General features: G+C 37.4%; 1 protein-coding gene across 3 annotated transcripts in view; it reads right to left on the bottom strand.

The window, feature by feature from the left end:
* Positions 1–6,735: 6,735 nt before the first annotated feature.
* Positions 6,736–11,061, bottom strand: part of LOC121413967 (von Willebrand factor A domain-containing protein 3B-like) — a 73,841-nt gene continuing 69,515 nt past the window's right edge. For all 3 annotated transcript variants that reach the window (XM_041607005.1, XM_041606997.1, XM_041607014.1), the window contains one exon: positions 6,736–9,618. In XM_041607005.1, the coding sequence (XP_041462939.1) occupies positions 9,360–9,618 (259 nt within the window). In that variant the 3' untranslated portion in view covers positions 6,736–9,359. The remainder of the gene's footprint in view (positions 9,619–11,061) is intronic.

Raw genomic sequence — 11,061 nt, 5'->3', positions numbered from 1 at the left:
CTGGTCAGTATGCAAATGAGGGGACTGATGACATCACCAACTCACTATTTTTTTGTAATTTATTATATGAAATCTAATTTTTTTCTTCTGTCCTGCGAAACAAAGGTTTATTCATATAGAATTACCATTGTTTTAACATTTTATGGTTCACTTAAGTTGGTCCTTATTGTCACATCTGTAAAATTTGAAAAAGAGAAATTGATTGGAACCAATATTATTATTGTTTAATAGTAATTTAAAAAAATAATTGCTAAGCCGTCCAACATGTCCAGTAATTTATGTACAGTATTGCAAAATGCTAAGAGTGTCGCAGCCGACGGACATGAGAAACTGAATTGTTTTATTTGATGTATTCCTTACTTTTTTCTTGTTATCATTAACAGGCTCATTTTCTTGGATGCCGCGTCCCATTGCCATCTTTTCCTTTACTTCTACGTCTTCCCCTTTCTCTTCATTTTATCGTCCTTTGATTCTTCTAAATGTAATTTTTCATCTTCTACTTCTTTAAATAATTACTCTTTTTTTTTCTTTCTTTCTTTTTTTTCTTTCTTTCTTTCTTCCTTTCTTTCTTTCTATTTTCTTCTTTTTCATCTTCTTCTACCTTTCCTCCTTCTATACTCATCTGCTTCTTTCTTTTCTTCTTCTTTTCTTTTTATACTTCCCCTTTTTTCTTCTTCTTCTCCTCCTCCTTCTTTTGTCTTTTTGTTTTTCTTCTCTCTCATTACTCCTTCACCTGCTCTTCTCCTTAGATAATATTAGGCCTATTCTATTTGCTTTCTATCAAATTACATTCGCTATGCTAGTAAGTTACAGCAATAAAACTCAAACGGTCAGAATAGATAGTCTTTCACTACTGACGTCATGCCAATGTCACGATACATTGCACAATAATTGAAGGAGTTGTGCGGCTGTAAAACATTTCCCAATAATGAACTCTGAACATGCTTCTCTTGTCATAACCACTGTCACTTCTCCAGCCTTCTCCATCCAATAATATCGACTTTTCTTAAAGTCTAATTCCCTTTTCTTTATTTTTTTTCTCCCGCCAGAGGACGTTTCCTTGAATCCTCGATTTCATTTCCAATCATGGAATAACACCTGATAACGTGAATTTCTGCTTTGAAACAAGTAATGATAGTTGTAAGTAACGCGATGGCTACTCTTCTGACCCCCCCCCCCCCACACACACACACTTACAGATCCACCCGCACAAACAGCATTTTAAACCTTCCTTTTTATTGACTAAAACCTATTACGTTCATTGAAATGTGTCAAGTTTTATGTAAATCATGGACATTTTACTGTAAATCAAGCCTTTGATAATATCAAACACAACAAGTGGGAGTAAGAATCCACAGTAACGCTAAAAAAGCTTCTTAAAGATAACATTTTAACTGGCAAAATATTTCATTGGCTTTAGTATTGTTCTCTTCTCCATTCAAAATTTTGAATGGAGAAGAGAACAATACTAATTATATTTCAGTACGGATGCCTCTAGTAAAGTAGAAACACTATCCGTCCTCATTGTTAGAAGATCTTTACAAATTTCACATTCACCCGCTAAAAATGCAAATATTTTATCAGGCAACAATTCGTTGCCTTCATTAGAATTTACCTAAGTATACTCAGAACCATTTTGAAAGGATCTATTACATGAAATTTTATTTCCATAACAAAACTCTCGATTATTCATCAATGTCTACATGATCCATTATAACATCATAATTTTAAGTCTACGAAAATCGATAAGGGAACTAAAATTACAGTGACTGTTCTCCACCATGTCCATTTAATTTCTTCGATAATAATTAATTTAAAATTTGAAAGGCAATCATAAATGGTCGATGCTATACCAATTTTAGCATCCATACTGAAAATTAGGACATCTAATTAGATGAAGCTTGAAGGAATAAAGGTAAGAGTGCTGCACGAGGTATTTCTATTCCGTGAGGGCTTTAAACAAAATAGGTATAACGCATGGATCACTAACCTAAACAAGACTTACAACATGTTTGGAATGCTCAAGATCCACAAATTCAATCAAAGGAATGATTAATAGACTTTCATGTTATATCAATGTCACTATCTGTGTATACTACTTCATTATGCAACAAAGTTCCTATAGATTGCTATAGGAACTATATCGTCATTTAATTTTACAGGGTGAATGGTATTTGACTTCGATAACGACATAGATTAAACGTATTTGATCTTGCTTCAAAAGACATATTGATACATTGCTGTATATTAAATATTAATGAAAGAATGAAATTTTGCATCTCTTTTATGTTTTGTTTAATTTTTAACACAAGAGCACAATGATCTTGGATAACATAAAATCATGTGATGTAATTTCAATGCCGATTGTAAATATAATCAAGCAATTCAGAATCTGATAATATGAAACTGAAAGATTCAACTGAACTGCCAAAGAATAAGCATTGTCCATTAGTATAAACATTGTCGATATTAGTGAAATCATTATAAGCACTGTGTATCACCTGGTACTAGGTGTTTCATAAAGCTGTTCGTAAGTTAAGAACGACTGGTTATCCTTTCTCGTAGTAAATGGTATATTCATTGGCAATGGTTTTAGCGAGTAAGAAAGGATCACAAGTCGTTCTTAACTTACGAACAGCTTTATGAAACGCCCCCCTCCCCCCCCCCCCCCCCCGGTGTATAAGCATAAGAATTGTGCATAAGCATAAATTTTTTATTTTCAGGATCACTATGTATTTACACTTAAGCATTGTGCATATGCCTAAGCGAAAGGGTATCTTTCGGGACTTTTGTACTGAGCGGGATTTTTTTCTTCCATCGTTACGTATGGAACGATAACTTTCTATACATTACGCTCATGATGACGTAACAATAACACCATCACTGATATATCAAGATGCCACACTCACACCAGTGTAACCTACTCTAGCCCGAACAAAATCATTACATTATTCTCAATGGCATATCATCGGTCGATTTTGTTGGTGTAGGCTACCTGTATTGTATAGCATAAGGGTTTGACCTTCAACTAGAAGGTCATCCGTGGAAGGTCATGTGACCCACAGAGAGAAATTCTAACTGACCTCATTCATTCCACCTTGGGCTCTTTGTTTATTTGAAGAAATTATAGGGTGGCGGGGATGTTTGGACTTCACATGTCACCAAGGAAATCCATCCTCTCCAAATCTCTCAACTCAATCTTCTTTCATCAAGAGTTCCGCATCTTCCCTCCCTCCCCCCCCCCCCCTCTTCTCTCTCTTCCACACCCATACACCCACACTCACCATCTCCGAAAGAGTATTTCATGGAGCATCTTGTCACATATTCGCTCTCAGTCAGTATGACGCAAGCATTCTGGTAGATTATTGCTGCGATTGTTAGTCAGTGAAAATCACCCTGTGATTAAATTCATAAAAATGTTCTCCGTCTTACATCGTCATTTGACTTATTGGCCCGTATTCTAAAGTCGGGTTTAATTCAAACCCTGGTATGAAATTATGGTTTAGCTATGGATAGCCACTTGTGACATAAATCTCTAGGGCAGGAGAGGTATATAGTATCAGATCATTCGACTCTTAAATCATTCTTAACTGTCCGGGAAGGATAAACAAGATAATAATTGTCTTCACCATTACATAATTAGTTAAGAGCAAAGTAAACATAATAGATACATACCATGGGGGGGGCACTTCCATTCACGAGTGGATACCATCCGCGACCACGGGGTCTCGAAAAGCACCCTAAACACGTAATTTCCATATCATGAAAATGCACCCCTTAACAAGTATTGGCGTGTGAAACCCTACCCTTAACAAGTATTGGAAACAAAACGATACTCTTGACAAATATTCCCTGAAATGAACCCCTAAACAAGTACAGGAATGTTTTATTGTTACGGGTCAATCGGTCGTCGGCTTTACCTTATTTGGTTAAGTACGACCCCACCACATCTCGCGCAAATCACACTCTAAACACGAAGTGTTGGGGCAAAAAGGACATCCTTTATAAAACATTTTAATTTTGTTTTATCATCCCCGCAAATTCGAACCTAAACACGTAATTTTCCTAGCGAAATAGATACCCTTTTTCATTATTATTGTGTTTTTGACACCCATATCAAGTTACGTACGTAACGTGCCCTATCGTGAAAAGGACATCCTTTTTACGTGTTTTTGGGGTTGCGCATGGTATCCACTCGTCAATGTAAGTGCCCCCCCCCCCAGGATACATACCATGTTAACAAATTTCGACTTGTTTGGCTTCCCATAATTTTAGCACAGAGGCAGACCATGGTCTACATTGAACCCAAGGGCAGAATAGGCCATTGAATCCTAGCTCCTCTGAAGTGATCAAAATCTTATTCTTATGTATTATGCCTGATCTCTGCCACCTAAAAGTACTTCAGATCCTTCATATAAGATTTAAATATCTATTGAATTCTCCGCGATGATGAACATCTTTAGAAGGAAAAAAACCTTAACACCAATATAAAGGAGGTCGCTTCACTATAAATCGCTTGTATTTACTTTAGACCATTTTACGTATTCTTGCACTCCCAGGAAGATATTCATATTTAGGCCTAAGAATTCTTTCAATTCATTTCACTTATTTCCAATTTCAACGATTACGACATCGTATTTTGTTCATACATCTTAATGAAATAAGCAACAAAACATCTGAAGATTTTCTTTTTATAATCAAGGTTATCATAGAAACAGGTTAGGAAAAAAACGAGCTTGTCAAGTGCGCAGCCTCCTATTAAAATATATATAGTTTACTGTCTCGAGATTTGTGCAACGCAGTACCAGTCTGCAGGATGGTCTCGTATATATTCCTGATCATTTTACTAATTTTAGCTGCACCCCAGAAAGATAATTCATGGTGATGACCGTATTCATGCAACACACATGCACCTTCCTACCCCCCCCCCCCCCCCTCCAAAAAAAAGGATCCTTGTTAAGCCCCTCTGATGGAATCCTTGAAGAACTTTCTTCAGTAGATCTTAACCTCCCCGGAAAGGTAAACAATATATGTGTCAGCGTCGCTGTAATTTTGGGCCCGACGTGACTGCCAGTTATAGGGCTTACTCATCCTTCCACCCCTTTCTCCCTCTATTTTCCCCGTCTTTTATCTCTCTTTCTTTCACCCTCTCTTATTTCTTACCTTAATATCCCTTAGTTTTCTTCTTCCTCTCATTAACATCCCACTCTCCTCAAATCACATCATCTCTCTCACTCGGCATCGAGTGTAAGAATAGAAACCCCGAACGGTGCGAGTAGTCAGGAGGGACGGATTGTCTTTGTGGTGGATCCAGCCCCGTGGCGGCTTCGCCAAGCTAAGCTGACCCAATTCAATTCATTAAAACAGGTTGATCTGTAAACCAACCCAGTATGAGCGATGCCAATGAAGCCGCGTGCTGATTGACGCTCTATCTTAACCACTCTCACACCAGGGACAGCACCGGATTCCTTTCTTCGTGGCGTGTCCTAGATTGGCCAAACTATGGATAAAGTATGACTTTCTATCGCAATCAAAACATCATCCTTGCTTATATATTTACCGACACCATAACACAATCAGACGAAGACGCGCGCGCGCGGAGCACAAATGCCAAATTAACAAATCACGACCAAAAACCCCCGTCTTCCCGCCCACAAACAGATATCGCACGCCATTACTGAGATAATCACGTGAAGTCTCGTTATGTAATTAATTTTACTGACTATAGGAAATCGAAGGGCGAAGTGCAAATATTTGCGAGAATGATTGATGCTGACGTTGAGTGGTATCCATCGTAATGTTTTTAGTTCTGGTTGAAGGGTCCTCCGTTGAGGGCGTCTCCGCTCCTGAGGGAACGATCCGCACGCTACTAATTACCATGTGTACCATTATAGAAATCACCGTATCCTGCGTGGCTCATGCATCACCTCTCACTGATGTAATCAGTCTTAGAAATGTCAACAGACGCAGGGCAAGCAATTATTCAAATCCGTCGCCAAATCGAGCGGAAAACACAAAGTGACCATCACCTCAGTTACATTTTCCTTAGTAAAGTACATCGCGATTTTATGTGTTTAAAACTAGCTGGGATGAACGCTGAGATTAAAAGAAATAAAACGTGAGAAAGAGAGATGCGATCGATGTTGATCCTGTTCTTCCCTTTTATTTTTACAGAAGTCTTCTTTACTCGGAAAGAAAGCAATAGGGTCTCGATTAAGTTAAGCCTACTTATAGATCTTATATCTAATAAAATTGCCAAGGTAGAACGGAAGATATGCAAAAACCGTACAAAGCTTAGAAAATGATATATGCTTATTTTAAAATGGTAACATGTATTCATCTTACTTTGATAATCAAAATGAACTTTGACATTGATGGCTGGCAATCAATGTTCAAAAAAGTAGAATTGACAGTACGTTTCATGTTTTATGATCATTTTGATGCTGATCGACACTAACATAAGTAAAGAAGAGTGGAAATGAGGATAGGCCGAGGGGGAAGGGAGCCAGTTCGTCTAGCTACCACACACACACACACACGTTGATGCCGAACTCGAAACACGCCCTCAAACACCCAGACACTCCCCACGCACACAAAAAATGCCCAATGACAAGAATTTATTCATTTCACAATTAACACTTCCAACAAGTTTCCACTCGACACTGACTTACAAATCAATGCTCAACTTATTTACAATGAAGGAAAACTAATATTGAGAGCAATGTATTATTTGCATTATTAATTTATTCATACAGAAACAATATCAAATCTATGTTCATAGTGAGCTTTTATTGCATAAATGAATACCGAATAAAAGACTTAATGCCAGAAATACAGTCAGCATACTGTTCCTTTTGAGGATTTTCTGTAAAAAAAAGAAAACACAAAAGAAACGTGTAGGCTACTAAGGAATGAAAAAATAACCTTTTGTTGGCATGATTTCGTAAAGGTATGTACAAAGCTATGAAAAAAAGGTTCATTTTTAATCACTTTCATCACACTGATTCAGAGTACAAGAAATGAGTTAATAAAGTTTGAAGATATTTTGAAATTTGCTACTTTACCACACACACTTTTAATCAATTTCCATTTTTATAGTGTAATCTTAAAGCAATGATTTTACATATGCAATTCCTTTTTGCAGAACTCAAACCTGATATCAATTTTATTTGAATGAAAAGGAGGAAAACGATAATAAACAATGAATTAGGATTGAGCCATGTGCTGTACCGTATAACCAGAATTTTTGGTCACCTAGTTAGCAATTCATGAGAAAAATAAGATATCAACTTGTTATCAAAATTTACACAGTCTTCGATTGTTAATCACAACTGTCACGAAGTTATGCAATTATAAAATTCAGAATTGTTCTATTTCTTTAGCAAATTTTCAAGCAAACTTGCTCCAATGCTTGATTCTAATTATCAGGTACATTGTCTGCATGGAATGTAAAAAGGAAAGTATGGCTGATATCTGTTATAAGCTACTGAAATACTTGCTTCTGATTCGCTGAGAGCAAATAATTTGTATTGTTTACTGACAGCAAACTTTGTGGAACACACCCCTGAACCGAGAGAGAAGTACCAGCTTGTAATATAAATGCATAAATGCGCTACATTGTTTTTTTTTTCTTCTCAAAACCACATAGAATATCCGATTATCAAAGACATCATGTCTCAGTGACATTAAACAATTAAATTGCACACTACCTCAGGAACAAAAAATATTCCATAGGTAATCATCTGGACGGAATATATCCTCTTACTCAAAAAGCCGCTGGCATTAATACACCTTGAATGCTAAATTCTGGTACACAAAATAATGTAAACACTTCCTTATTTTTGCAATGAAAGACAGATAGTAGAAAGTTTTATTCTTTTCTTTCGCTCTCTCCCTCCAATCCTGAACCTCAATGTTTTTTACATATCTTACACCTAGTAATGAAAATACTATATATAAATATATGTTATGAAATGTACAAGAAAAAGTAAACCTTTAGGAATAAGATCACACACAAGACATACACAAGCTAAGATAATATCGAAGGCAAAAAAAGGAAGAGCAAACTTTTATTCGATTTCATTCAATATTTTAAGTGAAAGCATTATGGCATTTAAATATACATTGATTTTCTTAATATCACTGACTTAAAAAATTCTATGTTTGGATACAAAATTGTTTTCAATTGTAACACGCAGAACAATAAAAATATTTTTATTTTGTACATTAAGTAATGTGTATGGATAATTCTGAGAAAGCTAACAGCAACATCAAAACAGCAGACATACTTGAATACATAATTATATACAAATCATTTTCCTATATGATTCTTTTTGGCTTTTCATATTTAAATCATCACAAAGGAGACAATACCGTGACCTCCTTGTATAGCATATGCTTGGATTCAAATCTGGTCTTGATTATTTACCCATAATGCATCACAATAGCATACAGCATTTTCAATCTTGGACGACAACCCCTCCCAAACTTTTTTTTTAAAGAAAGGAAAGATGTAGAAAGAAATATATGGTGGAATGTTTTCACAAAAAAAGTGATTTATAAAACTACATTTAAGTATGGCAGGCTGAATTAACTACCAATTCTCATTAATGGCATCCCTGGGGGTGATGATTACAAGAGCTGGTTGTTTTCACTGAAGTTCAGGGGGAAATCCCAGTTTTAAGTTCCTCCTGCACTCCCCGTATCAAGTATACCTAGTCTTACAGTGATACCCAATTTGCTTCTTACTTCCACGGCACAGATAACTCAAAACTGCTATTGAAAGGTTAACTCTATTGAGTGGCACTTCCCCTCACCCCCCCCCCTCCATGAATCATGTCTGTCAAGAAAAGCTATCTTCATTAAACATATTGTCTTCTCATGGAAAGCAAAGCATCTCTAAGCATCTCTGTTGTAAAATAGACCATACCAAGATAGTCCCTATACAAGAAGGATGAAGTCCTCAATGTACTTAACAGTGAGCATAAGACAGTTCAGTATGGAGCCGTACTATCAGGGGCCCCGTTTCATAAAACTTGTTTCAATAAAACACTTGTGATAACAGTTTAAGGCTACTGATATCATTCCATATGATTGCCTGATAGCAAACCCCTTATAGAAACTGTGCATTTCTTACTGTAACAAGACTTTAAGAAAAGGACCCCTGGAAAAGCACCACTAAGAAGCACTCCATCATGTGCTTTCTTCAATATCCCTTACAAATCTGAGTTTAGAAAATTTTTGATAGAAGAAGCTATTGTGCTTTAGGAACCTGTCACTGACTCAAGTAAGATGATCCAACTAAGAAAAATTGATTAATTAATTACGAAACATGGCAAAGTTTTAGCCCCTCATGACAGCTAATCCTCAAAGAATCCAAAAGCTCTTGATTGGAAACTACTCGATGAAGAGGACACATCCGACTCTCCTATTCGGTCCTTCCTCTTCTTCTTGTCTTTCCCTCCTATGTCGCTGCTGGAGTCTGATTCCGATGAAGATGGGTACATGCCGTTATTTGTATCTCTGGTGATGTCTTGTTTTGAAAGGTAGAAATCCTCTGCCTCCTGGTAATAAGACTCTGGAAGCCAGTAGCACTGGACGGGGTCGATGGTGTTGAAGCTGAAAAAAAAAGTTAGAAATGATCATCAGCTGGCTGTAGAGTAAATTGGTAAGTGCAAAAGCCCTGATAAATGTATGCATTTGTGAGCATTGAAGGTTTGCAATGGTAGTGAGACTACATGACAAGGTTTCCAGCTTCACCATGTCAGATAGTCCTGGAAAGAATTGTTGGATAATCTTGTAGATAACGGTTCTCAGAAGAGCTGGAGGCCTCAATGTTTCTGACATGGGAGCTCTGCTCTTCGTCACGTGTCAACAAAGACAAAAAAGCAGAGCCCCCTTGAACAAAATGTTGAGACAACCAGTCAGATGAACTGTTATCCAAAAGATTATCCAACAGTTCCTTTTTCAGGACCATCTAACAGAATGCAAACATTGTTAGATAGCTAGGATATAAATTTTGCCAACCAATGTCAATGAAGCTCAATTGACTTTCGATTTCAGTGATTCTTAATGCAGTTTTGAGGAAAAGCAGCAAAGAGTCTGTAAATTTCACAAAAATATGTTATAAGTTAATGGAAAAAAACTGCGTCTCTTTCTCTCTCCCTCTTCCCTTTATTTTTATCTTCACGACTTCACTCTCTTCCTGCTTCTCCTCTCCCCTTCTGTTTCCTCTTCTCTTGCATCTTACACCTTTTTTTCTCTCTCTAAAAGAAGTCCATAGCCATGACAGATGTACATTCAACATCTAACTACTGCAAGGTGCATTTTGGGGCTTCCCACCCAACCATGATAACATCAGCAACACAGGAAAACGGATACTGTGAAAGCTTTCACAAGCATTTCTTCAAGCATTCCTGTGAAAATGTAGCAGACAATGGACACAGAGATATGCAAATGCCTATTCAATGATTCAACAGTATTTTTGAAAGGTGGGACCAACTGACCCATGAAATGACAGGGCAGAAATTTTATTTAACACAAAGTCCAAGACAAAAAGGCACTTGCAAGATCGAGGAAAAAATGTTACATGTACGGAAGAAGATTAAGGCTGCTGTACAAAATACCAGGGTGCGACATCTCACCCCTTCCCCTAATGATCCCCTCCACTACCCCATCCCCCTCTCCTATCTCCTCTCCCAAACGCTCCTACCCTATCTCCCTCTTCATGCCCTCTTTCCAGTCCCCTAACCCCACCCCATCACGTCTCGCACTCCTCATCTCCTTCCCCCTCCCCGTCCCCATCCCCTCTCCTCCTCCACCCCTCCTCCAAATTGCCACCTTTGTCATGTACAACCTCACTTTCCATAAACCAAACTCCAAAGATCCTTTTCCTACTAATTATGTATTTTGGAGAGTCTCCCTCTAGGCAATAAAACATGGATCCAATCTAGGTAGTTTTCTCTGAAGAGTAATTCCAAGATGTTTTAGGCTCCCTCGTGCACTCACACTTTAACACAGAATGACTCCCGCATGGTCCAATGAACGTGCAAGTCATTTACA

Source organism: Lytechinus variegatus, chromosome 1 (assembly GCF_018143015.1).
Source record: "Lytechinus variegatus isolate NC3 chromosome 1, Lvar_3.0, whole genome shotgun sequence".
In the NCBI taxonomy this organism is placed as follows: domain Eukaryota; kingdom Metazoa; phylum Echinodermata; class Echinoidea; order Temnopleuroida; family Toxopneustidae; genus Lytechinus; species Lytechinus variegatus.
Note: the sequence above shows the minus strand (reverse complement) of the source record. Positions and strands in the feature narration are given on the sequence as shown.